General features: G+C 34.7%; 1 protein-coding gene across 1 annotated transcript in view; it reads left to right on the top strand.

Moving 5' to 3' along the window:
* The window catches only part of GPM6A (glycoprotein M6A), a 118,875-nt gene that overhangs the window by 81,370 nt on the left and 11,633 nt on the right, over positions 1–25,872 (top strand). Inside the window, exons 2-4 of the mRNA XM_064652523.1 lie at positions 471–663; positions 13,256–13,412; positions 25,704–25,857. Coding sequence (XP_064508593.1) covers positions 471–663; positions 13,256–13,412; positions 25,704–25,857 — 504 coding nt within the window. The remainder of the gene's footprint in view (positions 1–470; positions 664–13,255; positions 13,413–25,703; positions 25,858–25,872) is intronic.

Genomic DNA, 25,872 nt, shown 5'->3' with positions numbered 1-25,872 from the left:
AATAGAAACTTACCAACTTAAAGGACAAAATATGAAATTACATGTCAAAGCTACATTTTTTTTGTACCTTTTTTCTTTCTTTTAACATATCTGTGGTATTCCTGTGTTTTAGCACAGCATAAAGCCTTTGGAGCATGTTAAAATACATTGACTCATACCTGCTGAACATCTTATAAGTCAGTTTTAATTGGTCATTGTCTCTATAAGCATTTCAAATTTATAGGCCTCGCCTTGTTTTCTAACCTTTCATGCTAATCAGAGGGCATGTCTACATTTAACAGGTCAAGAAGCAACTGAGGAAACTCAGAAGTTGAATTAACCTTTCACAGATTTTCTGATGATCTGGGTTGTTTAACTTGACCGAAGCTCTCTTTGGCCTGAAGTCTTTAATTTTTGAAAGTGTTTCTCAAGAGTAAAAGCTTTCTTTTTGCTTTCTTGATGTAATCTGGAACTTGGTTTTTTTCTTGTAGGATGCTTCGAGTGTTGCATCAAATGCCTGGGAGGTATTCCCTATGCATCTTTGATTGCTACCATCCTGCTGTATGCTGGAGTTGCACTGTTCTGTGGATGTGGACATGAAGCACTTTCAGGAACTGTCAACATTCTGCAAACCTACTTTGAGATGACAAGAGCTGCAGGAGATGTTATTGATGTCTTTACCATGTAAGTTACTAGATTCTTTTACTTGTTTCCTTTTAAAACTGCTGAAAAATTCCTCCAGAGATATAAATTTGACTCAAGAAAATGTCTTTTAATGAAAATCATAGAAAGAATGATTTGGATAAGCTCAGCAGATAAAGTTTCGACTGTGCTGATATTTTTACTATTTACAAGCAATTTGTAAAACTATTTAATATCCCACAGTTTTAATTTAAGTTTTTACTGAAGAGTACTTCATATAATGTTGATGAATTTGTTCCATACATCCTTGCTTTAAAAAGAAAACCAAACCAAAACCCCCCAGAACTCTGTACTCTAAATAGGTAAAACAGGAGTGTGCAACAAGTAACAGTTCTGGGAATAAATACAATAAAGAAGTAACCGAAGAGTTGTGCAGAACCCTGAGACTTGAAATGTCAAAATTGTATTGTCTCTGGTATATCTAGTATTAATCTGTTTTGAAGGTTTCATGCTTTGCTACTCCTGGAAACCTATTTCTGGAAGGCCTTTGTTTTGTGGAGCATCTCCTTTTCTTTGTTAAATTTATTACATTTAACAAAATAGTTTACTGTATCCTTAAATTAAATTACATATTTCTAATATTTTTAAAATTTTCTCTTTCAAAAATGATTTTAGGTATTTGAAATCCAAATTCTTACCTGGCTGCTAATGGTTGCAACTAAAGCTGAAGAATCCTATCCTTTAATTTGTAAATATTTTCTTTCATGACCCTTTTTTTGAGAAATGAAATGATTTGATCATCTGTCAAAACATTGACTTCTTATGATGGGTGGTTCCATGATGACTGCATCCCAGGGCTTAGCAGCAGTCAAAAAACAAACCAAATACCAACTACCAGAAAAATCAAAGAGAAACAGAGAACATACTTATGCCATTGTATAAATCCATCTTCCATCCATTTCATTAATACTGTATACAATATTGGTGCCCCAAAGAAGGCAGAAAAGGATTATTAGAATTATAGAACAGAGGGTATATGGTTAAAAATTGAGTATAATAGGACTCTTCGGTCTAGAAACGGGATGATGAAGAACTGTTATGCTAAAAGTCTGTAAATTCAGGATATGATGTATATGGCGCATGAGGTTAGATTGTCTTTCTATTCCAGTACAAGAAGTTTGAGGAAACAGGTCCAGAAGGAACAAGTGGTGGTTCTTCAATTGTTTCATGAAAGATTTCTGAAGCTAGTTATATATTGTGATTATATTATGGATGCCAAAAATTTTTATGGGCTCAAAGGAAGACTGGATAATTTTGGAAAACAAATCCATTGATGGTTTCTAATGACAGTCGAATGACTTAGCCAACTCAGGAAGTCCAGAGGCTAGAATAGTGTTGGGGGTTATCCTGTTAACGTGCCTGCTCTTACTTTTTCCTTCTATTCATTGTTCGAGGTAGGAAAATGAACAAGATATATATATTTGATCCGACTGGGTACCACTGTTTTCATAAGAGCTAGAAATAGAATCTTAAATTTCTTAAATTGTCAAGGGCTATATTATCAACATCCTTTTCAAAGATTCTCTGTGAATGTTAAGTGTACTTTTTGTGGGATTAGTAGCCAGAAGGGAGCATGTACCAAATAAGTATGTCACTGCTATGCCATATTAAAATTTCATCTTTGGATCAAGAAATTTAAATGTCCTTGTATAACAATATATTGGGTTGCTAGGAAGATGTAACTTCTGCTTTGCCTTTTTGGCTTGTCGTTTAGAATAATGAGTCTGACTTGACGGCTAAGGTTCATTGTTATCCTGAACGAAAGATCAGTCATTTCATTAGGCTCTAACTTATTTTATTATTCCCTAGGAAGCCATTAGTGCAGAACAGCCACAAATCGATGCTTTCTCTTCATAGCAAGTTTTCCAGCTTCTCTCTGTCAAATACTTAAGTGAAAATATCAGTCAGGGGGCATAGTTCAAATGCATATAATTCACTGTAAAAGATCAAGGAATTATAAAGGTAATTTTTCTTTTCTTGGCATTTAATTGTCTTAGCTAGTAGCTTTTTGATTTGTTTGTTTCCTTTGATTACTAAAAGATATACTAAACCCAGTTCTTTCTTTAGCAGACATACTGTATTTGAAATTTCAGTTTATTCAGTTGTGGAGGAGGTCTCTAAACTTATGTCTTAAAGGGAGAAGGAGCAGCTATTTTGACTAAAAGCAGATGAGCCATTGCTTTGAACTGGATAAACTGTGTGACTTGCAAAGAAATTTGCACACATTAATTTTCTACCTGTTTAAGTAGATACTACTGTGCTTTTTAAAATAATTTTGTAGGGAGAAAAAAATACTCGATATTTTGTCATGACTATTGATTAACAGTTGGCAGTACAAAAGCCCGATGGTAATGGTAGTTTTGAAAGGCCAAAAAGCAGAAGGAAGAATATGTAAGTAGAAACAAACAATGCATTGCCTACATCATGATTCATATTGAAATGTAAATAAAAGCTAGTTGTTCAAAGTGCTGATTAGAAATTATAAGAATTTAAAAAAAAATCTAGCAGTGTGCTCTACTAAATTATACCTTTTTAATGTTATTTAATACATTTGGGCTCTTAATGCTTCTAGTGCTGTGAAGTGTCTCAGATTGGCCTGCAGTCTGACTTTCTGTGATAAATGTGCTAGGCAGATGCTGCAGTGGAGTGAAGTGTGTTAGATTATCTTTAATCACACTTATGATTTCTATCTATATTTTTATTAGCATGCTGGATTTCAAATGTCATTCAGAATAAAAATCAATCTCTATCTGAGAGCTACTTACATGAGTGGTAAGAGATAAGGTCTGTTTTAACTGTGTCCACAAGTGTTTGTTCTGAATGAAAATAACACAACTCACAAGCTACCCTGTATCTTTTGTCTTTGTCAGTGCTGCTACTTACTGCAATTTAAAAAAACATAGCAGACCCCTGTAGAGAAAGTAGGGCATAATGAGAGCATAAATAAAGTCTGAACAGCCACAGCACTCCTGAAGTGCCTAAAATAAAAGCCAAAGTACCTAGATCCAACAATGCCATTCAGAAATGTCTATATGAATGTCCCTGAGGGCATCAACAGCCCTGACTGTTCCTGCCCATCCTCCCTTAGGGCCTCTCTTCACCCTTCCCTTAGTCCAGGACCCCATTTCAGTGAAGCCTGAGGGGTTCGGTCCCTCACCACAGACTCTCCTGGCCATGGGTTTGGGGCTGCCCTGGCTACCACAACTGCCCTACTCCCTGTCTGCTCCATGGGGAGCCTATATCCCACATGGTGCCTAGAGGCTTGTGGAGAGATGAATTAATTAAGAACCTGCAATAGGCCATGAACTTCCCTCGGAGGATTCAGCCCTTGGGGATTCAGCCAAGAGCTGCAGCCCTGTGCAATAGAAGAGGTGATCTGAGTGCTGGCCCTGCAGTTTGGTCCCTGATTTCATCTCCCTGGACTCTTGTCTGAGTTCAAATAGTATATACCAGTTGCAGTTCACATCTGCTTTGGAAATATAGATAGGTAATAAATATTTATAATTTTTAAAAATTTAAGCAATTTGGAGCTGTTTTTGAATTCTTTAAATGCCAGGAAGTTACAGAAATTTTCTCAGATTCATGATTTTATTTCCAAGTTAAAATATTAAATGATCGTGGTCAATAATTCCAAAATACTGGAGGCATCCTAGAGAGATTCTGGGTAGGGTAGAATGAGTTCTTTTTTGCTTGCTTGTTTTGAGGGGGAAAATACAACCCCAAATCCAAAAATGTCTAAAAAAAAAAGACAAAGAATTTTTTTACAGTATTTTTTCTCGAAGTGCTAGATTATAGCCTGATTTTAGTTTCTTCAGGGTGACACAGGTAAAACAGATACTTTAAACTCCTGTAAGCTAATATAAATCAAATGTATTCAAATTCATATGAACACATACTGTACAGATGGGTATTCCTTATGGAGGGGACATATCTTCAAAAATCACAAATTTCAATGGTAGGCTCTTCTCTCTTTAAACAGTCATTTCTAAATCCATGAACTTTTAGTAAATTGGATGGTTATAAAATGATTTGGAATTATCAATCCCTTTTCATTGGGACTAACCTCTAATTATATTGTTTTCTAAATTAGTTTTGTGAAACTTCGTTCCTTATAGTTCCAGACATTTTCACTATCAACATTATCACCATTCTAATGGTAGCTGCTTCCCCTCCCCCTGCCCCCCTTACCCTCACCAAGTAAAGAAATGCCTGTTTAGGAATTTGCAGAAATCATAAGCTTTCATTTGGCATGTGAATTCCTTCAGTGGCTGTAGAGTAGTTATTTTAGTTCCTTGAGAGTCAAAGGAAGTCTAAGAAAATAAATAGGATGGTTTAAATTACCCTGAAAACTGCCTTTATAGTATTTTAACTGTAAGAGGTGAATGTTTTATGTTGCCTATCTTGTCAGTTTAAGAGCTCTGTAGGCTTTGCTAAAACTGAGCAATCTGCTTGACTTAGGTGTGGGATTTAGTTATTGTTCTATAACTTAATAAACTGCAGTGAACACTCTATCTGCAAAGTACCAGGTATTACTAGATTTGCTTACTTAATCACTGATTTTGAGCAGATTACTAATGCAGCAGAAATAGACGTATGATTATCAAACATGTATTGTATCAGCTGGATTTTTATATTTTTCTAGTGTTTGGAACAATTTCCAAATGAAGTTTTTTAGAAAATCAGCAGCACAAGATACGTTGGGTGTGTTTCCTAAGAGCATCTTTTTACAGTTCTTTCTCTTCAGTATGCAAGGCCAGCTAGTACCATCTGTCACATGTTTGTGATATATAGGCCACGGAACAAGGGAATCATGCTCTTAAAATGGAAAACGAAGAAACCTCCCTGATAGAAACATTAAAACCATTTTCCTACTACAGTCAAAGCTATTTCAGGTTATTGTAAATTCCCTTCCTTTTAAAGGTGTGAAATCAAATAGTAAACTAACTGAAGTTACAATCTGTAAATCTGTTGTCACTGTGTTCTCTGTTGGAAGTGCCACAGACACTCTATTGAAGCCACCTTCCTAGAGCTAAAAATTCCCTTCCTTTCAGAATGTGAAAACCTGTGTTTCAGGTACTGCTGTGGCCTACTTTGGTGCTTGCTGATAACCTTTCTGTTAGTCAGTGTATAGTCAGTGTTTATTAAGATGATATTGTTTAGTAATATACATATGGATGTACAACTGTTCTTTTGAGGAAAAACAAAAGAACAGGTGTAGAAGCTTTTATATCTCCCCTCAGTGATAAAATCAAATGTTTTGAGAGGTAGATAAGTGGATGTTATTCTGATCTGCTATTCTTTTTTTGGTTTTGTTGGCTTGGCAGATATAACAAGTTAAGTACAGGCAGCACTAAAATATTACTGTTATCATCTTTTTTATTTCCGCTACTACTAATGGAATACTGTGAAAGGTATTACAATGTAATTGCAATTGTGTGATGATTCTGTTTAAGTCATCTTCTTTATACTCAGTAGTACTAAACTGGTTTTCCCTGTTTTTCCCTGGTTTTTTTTTTTAAGAGACACGTTTGTCTCTTAAAAAAGCTTGGCGTTCTTCAAATTTGGACTTAAATTATGTTTTAAACACAATTTGTATCATGGGAAGCAAAACATTTAAGGCTCTGCATTAGGACAAACATTTGCTAACTTAGGCAGGCCTGTGTCGTATCGTGCTTGGAAACAGCAACCATTCTAAAGAACCCTGGCAGATGATCTCACTGGTTCTGTAATGAAAAGATTCAGCTGGGCACCAGTTCAGCTAGCTGAGCCTATGAACAGGAAGAAGACATAGGAAAGAAGTGAATGTCTACATGATTTGCATATACCAAACAAGTAGGATGGCTACTCCAGTCACGTACAGTCATTTGTTGGAGATGTATACCGTGTTTTTGGAAGCATTCACTGGTAAGATGACTTCTAACTAGGCTAATGAGAGTTCTCACTAGCAACACTCCATGAGTTCCTGCACCTGGATTCTGACTATGTGTAGAACAATGAAGTTAATTCTGCAAGGAAGATCTAACCTTGGCCCATGTGTCTTATTGTTGTATTGCAATTTGACAGAAGAGAGACCACAATGTTATTGATGCAGTTTACTTAAGGAGAACATTTCTATTTCATTGGAATGGCCGAGTCACATATATATTGTAACAGATCATTTTAAAGATTAGATGCAGAACATAGCATTTTAAATCCTGTTTGATTTGTAGATGCATCAAATCTGACAAAAAATGCCAGCACCTGAGAATATGACCTTTAAAAGATTATACAGTGCTGAAAATTCATATTTACTACCTACTCAGCAGTATTATGTAGCCTGGTGTTCTATATTCTGTTAGAATGAACACCAGTAAGAACCTATGTAAGTAAAATTTAGGATTTGGGAAGTACCTGCAAAGACACAGTCCTCATTTTATCTAATAGTTGAATAAGGAAATTCATCGCAGCACAAGGTTGTACCAGCAGAATGATCTTACATAAAGAATTTATTGGTCTTCATCTGTGCAAATACAGTCTCTTACTTTTAGGCAGATATCCGTATTATTTAGTGCAGTGTTAAGCAGTTCTCTTTCCTGGGTGACTGGAATCTTAGATTAGCTATAATCACTGCATGCCTGTGATTGCACTTGCAATAGACTTTTCTCAATAGGTTCTCCATAACAAATACGTTTTTCTGTTTTAAATACCTTTATTTTCTTTTAGTCTTAATTCACTTTATAGACATAAAATGGAAAGTGTATATTTCTATGTAAAATACATATTGCTAAATTTTACTTTATGTACCATATAAAATTAAGATAACTCACTGTTCCACAGGAGATCTGAAAAGGGTAAAATTCACTATTACCACCATCCCAATCCGGACTTTTAGTAACAAGTTTACAGTCTTACAGTATCAGTATGTACTTTATGTGTCTCCAAGTTTATAGTTGTAATGAAGAAACATTCACAAATCCTGTGATGTGCTTTTGCCACATCTTTTTACACTTTATTGCTTTAGAAAGTTGCCTGGGAATTCAGTATCCATAGTACACAAAAACCGTCATGTAAATCCACCATGTTACCAGTCAGCATGTTACTGTGCACTAGTTCCAACAGGGTTTTTTGCCTTCTTCAGGCAAAGAAGGCTGCTGATTTCTTCTGTAATTAGCATCTCTAAAAATGTTTTTAAGAAAATGGTTTTGCAAGAGGTGAGCAGACAGAACAAGACTAGATTATAAAAAAAAACCCAAAAACAACAACTCTGAGAAGCAGCCTTGTCCATATGTCATAGTCAGAATTTTGTGTTCTGAACTCAATGATTTCATGATTATTTAAATTCATATGCTGGATCCTTTCCTGTTCCAAGAAAGTAACAAGATTCATAGGGCAGAGTTGTGGTTTGTGCTACTATTGCTCTTCCTCTGTTAGGTTCTGGATTCTCCTCTGCTTTTAGAGGTGCTCCATGAAATCTCCACTCAACTGTCCCATTCCTAAGAAGGATGCAACAATCAAACTTTTAGACGATGATGATTTAGGCTTCTGTTCTGCATACCTGTAGAGACTTTGTACATCACAAATTAAAATCAATGGGATCTTATGTCACATCAGCTTTGGTTCAGAGTAGAATGAGAAAATCTGGCCCTTGCAGAATGCAAATGTAATTTACATATTATAGTACGATGATCTCTTCTTTATATAATCCTAATGGTCTGGCTTTAGTTTTTATCAAATGTTTTGTATGATTACATACAAAATTTCTTTAAGAAATACAGAATTAGAAGTCTCTGTTCTCTTCCTAATGTGTTTTATTTCTACTTTACTAAAAATTACTTTTCGGGTTTTGTTGGTCTTATCCTTTGTCTATCAGTTAATCCTTTCTCTTTTTATCATTTCCTGACAAATTTTAATTGAGCATTCTGTATGCAAATTTTGTTTTCTTTCCACCTTAAATTTAGAAGTTTAGACTCTGTATTAATCTAAAATTCCTCATGGACTTGCATTGACATTTTCTTAGTAGTTTAATTTTTCTTTTCTTAGTAGTCTTCCTTCTGAGGTTTGGCTTTGCTTGTCTCCTCCCTCTATGAACAATTCTTCTCTGTTTCACGGTACCAACTATCTTCTTTGCTCAATCTGTTTAAATGAATAGTATCATGAACTTGCACCAAGAAATTGTTCCAAGCTGGTTTCCAGGAGAGCCTGAGCACATCTTTTAAAAACTTGCTTGTGGCTTGGTTTCTGCATAGCCTAAACAGACCTTCTTCCTTGCAAACATCCCCTTATATCTTGTCTGTCTCCTAAAAACACATTTATGAAACTGTTTCTGCAAGCTTGAGACAGTTTGAGGGGGGAGGCTGCTATCTCAGTGTCTTAACAGCCTCTTAGGATCAGTCCCTCAGGGGGCAAGAGGATGAGTACAGAGGTCAGTATTGCTGGTTTACAGAGTGACAGAGATTATTGTGCATTCTAGATGTGAACATGAACTATTCAAAGTTCCCTGTAATTGAAAAAACCCAAACAAAATACCCCCACATAAACAAAAAAACCACAAACACCCAAAACTGGTGAAGCAGTCCTACCCTGATGGTAGCATTTACATATGTTTCTCGTCTTTCTAAATTGTCTCTGCCAGCTAAAAAAAAAAAGTTTTTAGTTAGGAATTGTACTATGGTAATCTTACTAACTTTTTAGTACTTTGATAGCTTTGGTACTTTATTTTTCCTATTGTGTTGGGTTTTTGTTTGGGGTTTTTTTTAGCTTGGAAATAGATGTAATTGCCTGAATTTACTTGCGTTCAGAGAATATAGGTACAGTTTACCAGCAATAATGTGCTATTTAACATCTGTAATATCTTAGTATCATACTATATATTGGAGAAGTTATATTATAAATTCAGCAAGAGAAATGTGAGGCAGAACTATAAATGCTGAAAAACTAGTCCCACAGTAATACTTAATACTCTGGTGGGCTAGGCCAATGAAAATCTTTCCAATATAAAGCTTTTATCACTTGTTCAGTCTTAAGTGAACAGATAATTTAAGTGAATAAAATGATTTTATGGACAGCATGAGAACTGCGTGTCACAGGACAGACTAGTGCGGTCTTTTAATTGCTGTTAATTACAGTTAAATGTCTGCACTACATTTCTATATTAACTAAATTAAAAAAGAAAAAATCCCTAGCAAGTACATAGATTGTTCCAAAGCATTATTAGCACACTTTTCACAAAAACCTACTACACATAGACATGATCGTTCAACAAATTGTCGTATTGCTTGCTGATTTATTTTATTTTTTAATCCTTGAATTTGCCAAAACACAATGAAAATACACAGTGGGAAATCTGCAACATTGATCTGACCCACTGAGAATGTTTTCACTAACCTCTGACTTGTCTCTGCTGGGATAGTCTACTCAGTACTCAGTTTCAACCTGCTCATTGAGAAGTTAGCATTGATGGCTTCCATCAATACCTTCTGCCAGAAGAAGAAAGTGTTTTCTCTAGAGATATTTTAATATTCATCTTGTTGGATAGAATCCAGTTTCAGATTGATGAATTAGGGAATCTCCTTAATATGGAATAATTAATGAGCCAGCAGCAAAGACCTTAAAATTGAAAGATCAACTTGATTTAAATCACAAATTGAAAACAGTAATGTTTGTGTTTTTAGCATTTCTGAATGCAGCGTTATGAGGAAAAGCAGATCCAGAATCTGTGGACCATCTGCCAGATTAATACAGTATGAAAAATATGGTTTAGATTATTCTATATTAAAAAAAATCAGGACGCTTTTCACAATTATTTTATGTTTAGCTCACCATTCATCTTATTCTTCTCAGCAACCTAGGTTATCTTCATAATCTTAATTGTCTGACTTTCAGTAGAAAGTGACCTGAAATTCATAATTATATGGTACTAATGGGACTTCTGTGTTTAGTGACTAGGTATTCAAGATTTCTTTTTGTTCAACTTATTTAGAGTAGCTTTAGCCTTATCTAATAGATATTTCTCCAATCTTGTCAGGAGTACAAAATTTATCTTTATGATTATGTCCTTTCTTTGCTCTTTACCTACCTCTTTCCTTCCATTCCAGCTTACACAAGTGTAAGTCCTGCTTGTCTTTGTCCTTACCCATCTTGCCCATTGGCTTATGTTCATCACCCCTTCTGCTATTCCCTTCTACCTCCCTGGTTGCTCTTAAGCTCTGTCTACAGCATTTGAGAATTTGCTGAAGCACAGATGGCAATTAATCTCCCTGAGTTCATCCACAAAGAATCACGTTTTATTTTAAAGAAAGGCAATTTGCATTTTACAAGGTCTATCTTTTATTATCTATTATAACTTAATTAGAAAATAAAAGTTTATGTGAACTGTATTACATCCTGCAGAATAATTTGATAGCAAGGCTATCTTCAAAACTATGTATATACATATATAACGTTACTGTTGTAATATGTTTTCTTTAAATACAGCAGACACTAAATGTGGTTATATTCCAATATGATTCTATCTGGCTTTTAAAGAGGTAATTAAGTGATCATCTCACAATTTTTGTTTTTCTTTTTACTCTTTGCTATATCCAAGATCCTTTTGCCTTGGGATAAATCTGGCTATTTCATCTCATGTAGTCTGATCAGTAGAGATTTTACTACTCTCTGTAATGTGTGTATGAGGAAGAAATTGATTTCTATATTTGGCTAGTGTATAGCTATATATATTTTTTCCTTGGGGAAGGAAGCCTTAAGTGAAAGTTATTCCTGTAGATGCACATAAGGCTAAGGAAAAAGCAGAGATCTCTTAGTACAATTTTTGACACAAGCAGCTCAGTGGGAGACTCAGCACAGATGGTTTAAAGGGCTGTTGTAAGGACTGAAATAGTCTCCGGACTTCCTGAAAGTCTTAATTTCTTTAGGGCAGTGATGACTTGTAACTGAGCACATAGGGGTCTGTGAGGAGCTGCTGCTAACAGAACTTCCATACTTCAACCACTGGTGAAGATCACAACTTTTTAAGATATATAACAAGGGAATATGAAGATTTTTTATGGAATAGTCACAAACTTGCTATTTGTTTTTGTGATTTTTTTTTATCAGTAATGACAAGAAGGGATTAAAACAGAGTTTTTCTGTTAAAAAATTAGGAAAATGGGATTTTTGCAATGTAATCAGGATTTATATATATTAAAATAAATGTCATCTGCATCAGCTTATACTGTCTATAGTGTTAAATTTTTTTCACCATTTTAAATAGTTCATGTGTCTTAATTTACCCTAGTTTTCACTGGAGTATAAAAGAAAAAAAGATGTAGAAAAAGAGCTGGAAGAGATTTGTTATTGAAATGTTAGGGAAAAACATATCCTGTCATTCCAAGACATTTACAGTACTTCTCCCACCCCAAGTCAGGTCAGAAGTTTGATTGCATTGTTATGTGACTAATGCAAGCTTAAGATACATTCAATAAAGTTGTAGACACAGTCATATGTCTGAAGTATCAACTATAAACAAGAACCTGACTTTGAATCTTTTGAAAACCATTCAAACTCAAAGATATTTTAATGAGTTTTTAATGGGTTTTTGAGCTTTGTTATTGTATTGTACACATACAATGAGTATTGAGAGTTGTCTTTTGGATGATGATAAAAAGTATGCATTAAATATTGCCTTTCATAACAGTAAAAGTATTAATCTTTGTCTTAAGAAATATCAAGTATGGGTAGTGGTTTGGTGCTTATCAAAATTAATCTGTCAGATCCTAATGGGTCTCTGCCATATTTTTTGTCTTATGTTGTTATGAGTTGTTGCTGGACAATATGAATGGAACTTAGTCATATCTTAAATCTGCACAATACCATTTTCTAGAGAGTTGCACAGCTCCTTCCATGTCATGTTGATAAACTGGAAATTTACTGTGGCTAGTTTTCAGAGAAATTCAAGTAAGAAGCTTTCAAACCTGTTGATCTAAGGCAGTGGTTACTAGTTATGTTTCCAAGTTTAGACAAAACATTTAGGGCAGAGAGGCGCTGCCATAAATCTTTTCAAAAACTCTGTTAATGAGAGAACATTTAAGAGGCAGAGTCTCCTTGAGCCAGTGTTTAGTTTTTAGGCAATGCTGGACAGAACAACCACACAACCCAGGTAATGTTGTCTGTAATGGACTGAGCCTTCAAGGGCTCTGCACGTTACACTGCAAGCCACACTTCCATTTCTTCAGCTCTAGGTCTGTGAAGTTATGTTTTACAGGCTCATTATAGAAGAATTCCAGATGATCTAATGTTATTTTTGTGGTAATATGATTCTGTTTTGAAGTTAGGGATGTCTCTTTATGACTTTATTATTCTGCTAGACAGTTTGTCCATGGGAGAATAATTTTTATGTTTAATTAAATTAAATTGGCGCACTGTTTCTTATATCAATGCTATTTTATTTCAAAGTTCACTCCCATTCTCAGCTTCAGCTGTCATTATGGCACATCAGCACTTAAGTTTACTCCAGTGTTAAAACTTTGAGGCTTAATGGGTCTGATTATCTCACCCTGAAATTTCAGAGTAAGCTTTAATATTTATTCAGATAATTAATTTTTGCTGTTCTTTACAGGATTGACATCTTCAAGTATGTGATATATGGTGTAGCAGCTGCATTCTTTGTATATGGCATTTTGCTGATGGTGGAGGGGTTCTTTACAACTGGTGCCATCAAGGATCTCTACGGAGATTTCAAAATCACTACTTGCGGCAGATGTGTCAGCGCCTGGGTAAGTGGTTAAGAAAGCTTTTGTACTTATGAAAATTTCAACATCTTTTGTATATTTTTAGTGCCTTGTGATGTTAATTTTTTTGTGTTTCTTTAATATTTTGTGATGCTTCAGTTTAGTGGCTAAAAATTATAGCAAAGCAGAACAGAGCACTACAAATGTTCTCTGTATTGGTTAAACACTAAGTTAGGAGCAATTAATTCCACCAGTTGAGTGGAAAAGCTTATTAGCTCAGCAACATAAACTGTTCTGGATAGAACTAAAACTGTATAATGCCTCCAGCTCTACTGGAGAGGACATTTTTCTTACTAATATTTCCAGTTATTTTAGGAATCTTTCCTGTTCCTCTTTGGAACAAGCAGAGGCCTGTCATCAGGTTTTATTTCGTTTCTAAATGGCAAACAGCCCGTTTTTACTTCTATGTTAATCTGTGGTTTGAAGAGACAATTCGCTTATGATCTTGGAAAACCTAGATTCAAAAAATTATAATTTGTGCTGGGAATTAAATGCAAGTTTGTCACATTAAAATTGCTGTCTGTTTGACCTGGGATTATTTTAACACCTCTGTTCAATAGCAGGTAAGTAACTAACTTTTTTGGTATTTGACTCTTCTGCATCTAGGGCAAGAGGTCTGTGCATTTGGTAGCTGTTGAAGTTGGATATTTCTGCAAATACTCTCAGTATCAACAAATCATATTTGTGATGAAAAGTAAATGATTAAATACATCCAAGTAGATCTTGGTGTTATGGTACATTTAACTTTTTGCTTTATTAACAACAAATGATATATAAAATAGTAGCAATGTTTGGGTTTCCCATTGTACTACAACTGTCAATATTTATTAAACTGGAATATAGTCTAAGAACAAATATAAGCAGTAGTGTGCTGGTTTAAAGGTAAACTGGCAGGGGAAATGAACCTAACTCAAAAGAGAGATTATAAATCAGAATAATAATTTAATAAAATAATACAATAAGTACGATTATACAGACAAACAATTGGTTTTAACCCACAAAACCCAAACTTATAACCCAGCACCCTGCAGCATGAACAGAGTGGTGTTCGTTGGGCCCCCTGAGTTCAAAGTAAAAGGAGAGGGGAAAACCTGTTGGTGAGAGTGCTGTTGCAGTCTGGTCAAGAGTGGTGATTGCAGTCTGGTCGAGGGTGGTGGTTGCAGTCCGGTTGAAAAGTGGTGGTTGCAGTCCAGCCGAGAGCGGTGGTCTGCAGTCTGGTTGAGAGCAGTGATCTGCAGTCTTCCTCTGGATCCCAAGAGTGATTAAAAAAGTTGCAAGACTCCAAGATTATATATTCTCCAGTTCAGATAGGAATGCCCAGTTCTTCCCTCAGGGCGGGGAGTTCCGCAATGGGTGTGAGGACAGGGGGCACCCTCCTATCTCACAGGCCTCTTAACACCTAGTTTATAGTCTGAGGAGTCAGGCTGCTCTGGGCAGAGGGTGTAAATAGTCTATGGATAACAGTTTCTGGGAAATGGCATGGAAGGCTATAGAATACACAGTTTTGGGTTACACCCATCCAGTGATGAACTGGTCCCAGCTGTTCTAACTAGGACAAGTAGATACTTCCAGTCATACAAAGACTATCAAACTAGTATTTTGGATATCCTGACATTTAAGGTTAAACTGAACACAGATGATGTACACATTGTAAATTGGGGAATATAGCATGTATGCCATCCCTACACAGATGCAACACGTTCCACGATAATCCAGTGTTTTTTCATCTTTTTTCAGTTGTTCCTGTCAGGTGCCATTGTATGATTTGGTACTTTGACTAAGATTGTTTTGAAACCTCTAAATGAATATATAAATAAAAACTGAAGACATTTTAAATAAAGAGCAGTTTTTGCTTATACCAGTACTACTTTCATCTCCTGGAAGGAAATCTCTAATCTATATTCACTGAGAACCTACTAAGCTAGTTCAAATTTTGTACAGAGCAGCAAAATTTTCAGAACATTAGTTTTCTTCACAGCTCCCATGAATGCTTGTCCTCAATACTGCAGCAGAGAAGTGCTGCATCCTCTCACAGTTTTGATGCCCTTGCAGTATTAACTGTAATTCTGTCGTATGTGTCTAGAAGAAACAAACAGTTAAACGACTATTGTATGGTTAATAATGCTATTGTTATTAATTTTTTTTCAAATTAATTCCTTCAGCATTTTACTTTCCTTGTCAGTAATTTGCAATGTTTGTGTTTTACTTTAAGAAACCTTGGGTTGATTGTGCAGCTAACATTAAGGCTGTATGCTGTTTATGATTGCAATTAAAATTAATCCATCAATTATTTTGAGTTAAATACATTCTTGTCATTCATGCTATTGAAAGGGGTTGGCAGATACTAGAAGTTGCAAGAAAGCCTCCTTGTATATCATTTTGAAATAGTAATTTTGTAATTATTAAAATCTAAGCTGTCAAAAACTGAACAGTTGGTTTCTTTTAGCAATACCTTAAAACTAAATGCACACACAGGATATTTGTAATTTTGAAGAATTAAAATTATAAAAATGGTGCCACATCAAGAACACCTTTGTAAAAAAATCCAGTTGTATAGTTTCACATCTAATTTGTTGATGTATTTCCCAATAGCAATTTAGCAAGATAAGATCTGAAAATTAAATCCTGCAGCTTTACCATTGTTACCAGTTCCTTCTCATTAATATTTTGCATGAATAAATTCCTTATGTCTGTGACTAAACCTTTTATGAAGATGGAGACAAGAATCAATTAAAAATTTGAAGGAGGAAAAGTTTATTTTAACTTTGTATGATAAGCTGTATTTCTATATCCGGAAATAAGAAAAGTACCATCTTTCTCTCCTTCTTAGAGATATATTCTTTGAAAAATAGGCTTTTAAGAACACTGATAGCCAACATCTATCTAGGAACTTTTCATGTGCTCTTCCTGACCTCCCTCCTTAGCTGTAAATAGCTCACTTTCTAGGTCTGCATGGGGAAAAAGAATTTTTTTTGCCTGAAGTAATGCAAAAAGAAATAGTTCAATCTAACCTTTCCAGTTACTGTATAGTTGATTAATCAGCTGATCTGAGCATTCAGAGGCTTAGCATCCAAGTCATGCCAGTGCTGCCATGGACTATAACCTCTTATATCTGAGACAGTGCCTGTGAAAGTGACAGTGAAAAGTCTCATTGGCAACATTTGCAGAATTAATTTACTGTGAAAAGTAAACCAAAAGTAATAAAACAATGCCAGTCTCATTTCAGGAGAGATGGCTTTTAGTCTTCATTTTTCAATGCCAGAACATGCTTTTAGAGTATTAAATAAACAGTTATATATAACTGTACTGCAGCATGATTAGTGAAGAATGGGAGACAGGCCTGAAGCCAACTGTAACACTGTTCACATGTTTGCAATTTAATACTCTCCCTATTTATATTCATCTAACTTGATCATGGAAAGTCTCATTTACACCTTGCTTTAGAATATCTGTTTTAAGTGTCAAAATGAAAAATAAAAAAAATTAAGAAAGAAACACAATGAGGATTTCTTCCTCATTTTATGCTATGAAATGGGAAAGAAGGATTGGAGTTTTTTATTTCATCAAAAAACATTGTATAAAGACTTCATCCTGACGGTTGTATTTCTATTTCTTTGTATCTTACTTTTTAAAAGAATCTGTGAAGGCTGTAGAGAAAGATGGTTTATATTTTAAATTGCACTGACATATTTCTTCTGTATCTTCAGTGTTTAGGAACTTTTTATTTTAATGACTGGATTTTTTCTGCCTTTGAAAATAATTTTGGCTACCTGAATACCTATGTATTATTTGACCCATAGTTCATGAGTCCTTAAAACATGAATTTCCAAAAATATTTCCAATTTTATTTTGCAAGAAAAAACATGGAGGCTGCACAAATCCACAAGTGCTTTGAAAAACCACCTGTGAACTTGTCACTTCATCTTGTCCTTACCAAACCGGTTATTCTAGAGATAATGAAACTGCATCATATTGACATTTGATTCTTTGTGTAATAGGAGGAAGAGAGTTCAGTGCAGGCTCATCTGGCTTTCCCACCCAGAACAGATGCATTATTTCTGAATGCAAGAAATGAAGCTCTCATTTCTGGAAATTAGATACCATATCTGAATTATCTGGTGCAAAAATGCTGAGCTGACAGACAGGGAGGCTTTGCCTCTGATTGAATAGTGCTCTATCTGAGGAATGCAGAATGCTTCATACCACCATGCTTCTTCATTTATGAGAAATAATGCAGATGTACTTATGGGTCTAGAATCCTTTAATCCAATCAAATAAGGAAAGTGTCTAAAAACCACTTGTCCCCATACACATTAAGCAGTGTACGCCATAAGTATTTTGAGACAGTGACATGGGAAATTGGGAAGATAAGATTCATATGGTGCTCTGGCCCTTTAGAGTGCCTAGTTGAAAAACAGAAACATCAATTATTGCCAGAAATCATCCACCTAGAAGCTAATGAAGTCGCTTTAGAGGGAATATATTGTGACACAGATGTGTTCCACCTAACTAGGAATGTCACTAAGGTTGTCAAGAGAAAGGCCTGTGCTCCTTCAGTAGTTAAAGGAGAGAGAGGGTTAGACAGACATTCTCAGATAAGCTGAATTTTTCTGCTAATGACTATCCTATTTTCTGCAAAGACAATAACCCTCAAGTCTTTAAAGTTATGTCCTTTGTATTAAGCGCATAAATCAGCTATCTACATTTAGTTGGATGTATCCTGCTTGGTCCCTTTAATTGGAGTTTAGATGAATAACATTTACTGTCTAAACACTGCTGGAGTTAGTAGTAAAATAAAACATACTAGCAATTTTATAGATTTCTGCTAGTCATTTTATCCCTGGATAAGATGACTAACTAACACTAACAAGTGTTAGAATTTCTCTGGAGGACTGGGTTCCTTGCAATCTTCTGCACTTGTTCTTGAAATAGGAAGGACAAGCCTTAGCAATACTTCAGAGTTCAGCTGAGTGGTTGAGAGAAACATCTTTATGCCATTGCTCTTCCAACTACAAAGTTAAGATACATACGGTTACTTAAAAAGAAGAAAGAATGCAAGGGCTTTTTTTCTCTGTTATACTTTGAGAATTTTTTTGTCATTCCTTTTCTCACATAACTTGCCATGTGTTGTATATTCAGTCCTTTTGTGGACTGCAGTGTTCATTACTTCCTTTAATATAGGAGTGGGGCAGACATTATAATATGCCTTACCAGTAGCTCCTCTTGGTTTTGCTGCTTGCTGACAGAAATGTCATTGTTAGTGATAAACCAGACAAAAGGATTTTACTTCAGATTGTGCTGCGTGTCTTGCATATCAAGGGCAGATTTTTTTCTTGGCTTGTAAGCTCAGTCAATAAATATCTTTTGTTAACGAAACTGTTTTCTGAAAATGTGCTGCCATATGTTTCTAAAGTGTGCTTGACAGTGGGAGCTGTTACACTTTGTCCATGGGCTTTACCTTTCTATTATGGATCATCATGTATTGTTCAAGATGATAGCTTTATTTCCCCTATGTTCAAATAATCCTTCTCAGTTTTAACTTAAATGCTTCATCAGATGATCACTGTTTTCCCTGATCCTTGTTTGCACCTGTCTCCCTTATTACTTTTCAGTACATCTAGACATCTTACTCTCTTTATACTTATTTAAACCTTTGAATTTCAGTGATATTATCATAAATTCATGATTTTTTTGGTGCAAGATGTAATCATTATCCATTATTCAGTGGTTTCTAGCCTGCTTGTTTTTCAGTTCTTCCACTTAAAGTTACTGTCTACAAAATCCATGGAAACTGTAAACAGTTCTTCGTTCATATGAAGTACATCTTCCTATTGATGTCTTATAAACTCATACTTATCTTTGTAAATATTTTTTGGCATCGATTGCCCAGGAAGGAGGTTTTGCACTCCGGATGTAAACCATAAGCTGCCCAGAGCGGTTACATTTTATTTAAGACTTTTTAAAGGTCACATTTTTAGAATTCCTTGGCTGATTATTGTTATTGACTTTCAATGCTTGGCAAGACAGAAAATGAGAGAGAAAGGTCCCTGCCCCTTCATTCTCTCGTAGGCTTCTCAAACCCCATTAAGAATACATAAGGAAAGAGCTCATGTTCATATTTTTGACAGCCAAGTATAAACTTCGAGTGACACATCTGTTTAGAGAAGTTATAAGTGTTATTTCTGCTTTCTAGTTTAAGCTTCACTGTCTTGTTTCCAAGTACAATCCATGCAAACTTCCTGAACAAAAATCGCAATCTTGGCAATGTGAAAAATGTAAGCCATTTGTATAGTGCAGTTTTTCCCAGCTGAATGCTATATCTTCTGTGTATAGAAAACTTTGCACCACTGAAGACCACTACAGTATAGATCAGGATTTTTTAAATAGGTTATCAACTATTTGGAAACAAAATACCTGGAAAATTTACTACTAGGACCAGCCTACATTGGCAGGGAGTAGGTCGTGATGAAACTGATTTTTCATATTTTATGTGTTTGAATTGAATAGTTGTGTGGCCATAGTCTGCAGATCCCATGAAGAAGGAGTATTTAATGAAGATATCTACTCCACATTTTTAAAAAAGCAATTTTAAAGCCAGATTATTTATCTGTAATTACATTTAGATACAAAGCCAATAGCTTAGCTATGTTCCCAGACAGTGTTAGAGAAACACCACCGAAAAGAAAACCAAAACGAGGAGGATAACTTTGAGAATGTGAAAATATATGCATTTTGAGAAAAAGTAATTCCTATCTGGAAGATTGCAAAATTAAATAGCAAGTTCTGATTTTGTTAAGTAGCAGTAAAGATCCAAAGATAAATTTCTGTAGGGCTTCAGAAGCCTGTTGGAATACAAAAATTACACTGTTGCCTGAAGGACATATAAAATAACTAATGATAACAACTTTAAGCAACTCAATGCTACAAAACCATCACCATTCTAAAGAAAATTCAGAAATAAAAGAAAAATTAGACTATTTGGTTTTTGAGGAAGTACCTAACAGACAAATTATATGATCTTCAGGGAAAATCTAGTCTTGCCTTAAGCCATCTTCTTCAAACTGATATTTTATGGATTTTTTTACAAAACATTTCAAAAAAGTGAATCAATTTGTTAGAAAATCTTCTCTTTTTATTTCTGAGGTGACAGTGGAAATCTTCTCTCCCACTGCTACCAACAAATCAACAGTGTAAATCAGAAAGGAACCCAGCTTTTTATGTGCATCTAAATGGTTAGAAAGCAATAGACATAATGCATGGAATATTTTAACCTTGAATTACAAATTTAAAGGAAATTTTAGAAAAATGTATTCACAGATGAAAAAGCAGAAATTAACTGTGAGAATTGCTCCTAGTTTTCACAAAATCAGTTTTTCTTCCATCTAAACTATTTGTAGAAGGAAAATATTTAAAAACCCCTTAACAAAACTGTACCATAAAATGGAATTTCAATTTTCTGGCATTTAATAACTTTCTGATAATAGATTTTAACTATCAAAGGAATGTCACACTTTGATAGTATTTAGTATATGGATGAAACCCAAGAAACCTATGAAAAGAAACTGGGACCAATATTGACTTTTTTTTTTTTTTTAAGCAGTTGACTTGAATGCAAGCCAAAAAGAATCAACCATATGACAGTAATAGCATACCATGAAATCTATCCATGTTTCAACAAGACTCTTGGAGCTGTGCCTGGGAGTATAATATGTTAGAGAGAGAGAGGGATGAACATGTTTTGAAGAGAAAATAATAAATGCCCAACAAGTGATTGTTAGCAATGAGAGTGATATTATAGACTAAGCAGAAGAGACTTTGTAAGTGTGCATTTTCTGTGATTTACAGTGCATTATAGTGGTAATATCAGAACAACAGTCTCTTCCAGCAACATTGTACGTAAAATGCAATAATTTGAAATTTTGCTTCATCTTTTACTTCTCTTGATGAATAAGGCAGGAATTTGGAGATGCTAGTTAGCACAGAAATTAGAATGTTAGAGACCATTTTCTTGTAAGCTAGTCAACAGTCTTTCTTAAACATATTTAGATTTTATACTGTGTGTGTAATAAGGGGGTCTGTGCATACCAGCAGAGATTGATTAGGATGGCAAAGGATGATTGTAACATTGATATATCAATGAGTTTAAAGACATCTGTGTAATTTTTTCAGTGTCTGATTTATTTGGGTTTAAATAAATCATAGTATTTTTGGTTCACTTTAAACTAAACAGCAAAGACTCTTTTAGCTTCTGCATTGTTAAAATATTTTCCAGAGGAATTCAGAAAGTTTCCTACTTGCTCTCTTTCATATTTGCATATGGGGAATTCCACATTTAAGATGATGTTGCAAATAAACATTGGGAAGAAGTTAAAGTATTTATGTAGAGATCATTCTTTAAAAATGCAAAATATTGCAAAAGTCTGCTGGATGAATTCTGAACCTATCAAAAGTGAGAACTAAACTCCTGTGGTGTAATAATACAGATGATGAACAGGAACAAAATATCTATTCTTTATACTAATCTGTTGTAAAAGTTTATTGATAAAAGGAGGTTACTTAGTCTGGACTGTAGATGTAAAGTAGATGTAGTCCAAATCATACATTATAAAAAACTTAATGCAAATAAACAATAGGTCTGAGATAGGAATACGTGTTAGTACTTTTAAATTTGACTTCCTGTAAACTGAAGAAAGAACCATGAACTCTATCAGTACAACTTCATCAAGACAAATTTTAGCACGTGAGAAAATATGTGGCAACTGCAGTGAATAATTTAAAAAGAGTGTGTAAATGTGTTTATGCAGAATGCTCACAGGATAAGGAGACAGTAGCATTAACTCAGAGGAATTTCTTCTAGGAAAAGTGAACAAGCCTGAGGCAGAAGGCTTGAAAGCCAAGGTCAATTATGAACTTGAAGCTGGGCAAAGTGCTGAAGTTAAAAAGTTTTTGTTAATATTAAAATCAAATATATGGGCAACTCAAAGTGAATGAGATGTTTGAGAGACAGGGCAATTCAGGAAAAAATTGAAAAACTCTTTCCATTCATGCTCTGACTGGCCATCAAATGGTACACAGAGCCTTGCTCTGACATGCAGCTGGGGAAATGCACCCAGAAACACAACCACACAATGCACTGTGGAGGTCAGCTGCTCTGCTTCCCAGTATTACATAAGAGAAAGCCAGGCTAACACTGGGCTCATCTTAGGTGATGTCCAGCACTGACAGGGTTTCATAATGAAGCACAATAGGCTTTGGGCAGGATGGAGGTACATGATCTCTTTAGATGCAGTTTTGATTTCTGGTAAAAACTGTCAAAAGGAATTCTGAGGCTGTGAAGAGATTTGGAAGGAACCTCTTAGATCATCTAGCTGGAAGTAAACATTTTGTGTGTGTGTGTGAGTGAGCATAAGATAATAAATCTAGATTAAATATAAATGCAACAATGTGTACATCTCTTTACAAGAGCTCATGTCATGGAGTTCATATAAAATAACTATATGATTAGATTGAGAGGAAGTGTAAAAGTAGTACTGAGTGCTTTGGAACAAAATTAAAATTACATGACAACATGAGTTTTCTGGAATTAAATTTTATTTGGGCACTTCTTAATATGTTGTTATATTTCTGTATTATATTTCTTGTAAGCAGTAGTGTCTTCATAAAATAAAATGAATGAAGTTTGTTTCCATTTCAGTACATGTCTCTCTGTAGTAACAGTACCTTCTAGATATGATTTCACTGTCTCTATCCCTAGGGTCACTGAAGCCATCATACAATGTTTCTTCAGGGGTATTAAAATATTTATAACAAAACTAAAACAAGAACAGTGTTTGAAATTTAATGAATGTGCTTTTCATGGGGCAAGTACCCATAAATTAGAAAGAAGGAAGGAAAAAATAAAGCAGTAACTGAAATCTTGATCTTATTAAAATAGATAGGATTTGGGTAATGTTTTCTGTGGAAACAGGATTTAAACCAGCTATGACCACCATGAAAACTGTTGTGCTGCATACATACCATTTCAGAATACACTTTGAAATATCTACTTCCTGACATTGATCTGTTTTTGTAAAAAGAAATCTTTCCAGAAGGTTCATGATTTGCCTACTTTAATAATTCATAACTCAGGAAAGCCATTACTGGCACTGAAAGGTTTACATTATCTGGCAAGAAGGTTTTACCAGCCTTGGTGTTGGTACAAGAATATAACCACTACAGAGGTTAAAGATTTGTTTGTTCAAATAATTATTCACTTTAGCTAATTTTTTTTTTTTTTGGCAATGTGAACTGAGTATCAAATAGTGAGCTTTTATCTTCATGATTTAGTAGATGAATTTCACTATCACTTCCAGTTTATTTTGGATTTTCTTAGAGTGAAAATCAAGCTGATCAGAGAAAGTAATTTTCACTATAAACGCAATAGATAGCATACTAAAGAACAAACTGTGATACCTCTTTAAGATGCTGTTTCAGAAATCTTCAGCTTGTCACATAGCAGAATGCTACTTCAAAGGAGAAAGATCCCTTTGAATCTCAGGAGATTGAATTCTGAATTTAATTCCTGGAGCGAACAGACTCCTTAAGCATTCCTTATAAGTTCTCTAGAGCAAAGACGGAAGATTGTAATAGCAGAGAAAATTATCTAAAAAAAGACTTTAGTCTTTCCAGTGTTTTGGTTTTTTGTTTGTTTGTTTGTTTGTTTTTTTAATAATTCACAATTTCATTCAATTCTAACAAGAATTTATAAATGTGCGAAATTAACCTTTTTCTTACTGTCCTTGCAGCAGGAAATATATTACTGCCCAGATCACATTTCTGTGGTTTGCTTTACTGATATCAGTGGTTGCAGCTTCCAGGCATAGCTCTCGTCTACCAAGTGGTTTAACTTCAAGTTTTGTATTTTAGTTACTCAAAACAAAGGAAGTTTCTGTATTTTTTCCCTCTGTCTTCTTGGTGTTATGCCATGAAATTTAACATGCAATTGGTCACTGGCTCTTCAGCTGGAAGTGACTGAAAGAGGAAAACTGAAGTTCTTCCTTTTCTAAAATGTGTTTTTAAAATGAAATCATCACTTGAGCCACTTTTTTCTGAGATAACCAATCAGATTCTTTTTAAAGAAAATAATCCCTTCCATAAACAATCAGGCAATTCTCTCTGAGAAGGCAGCTATCATCTGACAGTTTTCTTCTGCTATTATTTTGTGCCCAAGGCAGATTTTTTTAGAGGCTAATAAGCTCTAATTTTTTCCCCACTTTGCTATACCAATGCTTTGTATTATTTCAGTAGGCTTCCTAAGAAAGCAAAGCTACAGGGAGTTTTATCCTTACTACAGATCAGAAAGTAAAAAGATATTAAATAGGAATTTTAATTCTCATTGTAAGACTGATCTTTTTCCTCCATTTGGTGATAATCACACAATAGAAGGATTCTCAAATCTGTGTGGAGCCCAGTCATAAAAACGGTTATTACATTTCAGTAGTGTAACTAATATAAAAGATTTAGGACTTCATTAAATTATTATGGATGTGCTACACTGAGAGATATACTAAATTTATTAAATATGACTTGTTTCACGAATTCTAGAAGGCTCAAAAGTATGGCTTCAGACTTGGTTTTGAAAAACTCATAGAATATAAGCTAGGTTGCTGGTTTTACTTTTAAAGTACTTCTAGAATATAGGCAAATGAAAATTTAAAGTCTGTACTGAGGCAGTCTTCTTTCTTATTTCTTGCTCCTGCCTTAGAAAAAAAATGTGTGCAATTCTTTAGCTTGATAATAAACTGAGATGTAGCACTTTAGTCGAAAATTCATAACCCTGAAGAGAATCTACATTTCTAAGTAATTTTCCAAGTACTTATTTGTAAATGAGTGCCTGAGAATGAACCAGAAGATGTTTCATTAGCTTTAACACTGTAATATGGAGAGGAAAAAGAAAAGAAAACAGTAAAATAACAATAACAAAACAAACAAAAACAAAGAGCATGTACAGAACAGTACTTATTTGTGTTGACTATATTCCCCGCAATAGATGAAATACAATTTCCATTATACCAAGCAAATAAGACACAAAAAAAGTCTACTGTAAGATACTGTATATTTGTTATAGACTTTGCTATCACTTTCTCTATTTAGTCAGTTGACTTTCCAGTGAGGACAGAAACTGACAAAACCACTCAGAAATGCATTTGTTACTTCTCTGTGGTTCCTTTTTATGCAATGGAGTATCAGTTAAGTTCTGACTTACCACTGGTTTTGTTTTTCTCTTTTCTACTGCAGTTTATTATGCTGACATACATCTTTATGTTGGCCTGGCTTGGCGTTACAGCTTTCACTTCTCTGCCTGTTTACATGTACTTCAACCTGTGGACCATTTGCCGAAATGCCACTGTAGTGGATGGAGCTAATCTCTGCTTGGATCTTCGCCAGTATGGTATGTGAATGAAGA

Source organism: Pseudopipra pipra, chromosome 4 (assembly GCF_036250125.1).
Source record: "Pseudopipra pipra isolate bDixPip1 chromosome 4, bDixPip1.hap1, whole genome shotgun sequence".
NCBI lineage: Eukaryota > Metazoa > Chordata > Aves > Passeriformes > Pipridae > Pseudopipra > Pseudopipra pipra.
Note: the sequence above shows the minus strand (reverse complement) of the source record. Positions and strands in the feature narration are given on the sequence as shown.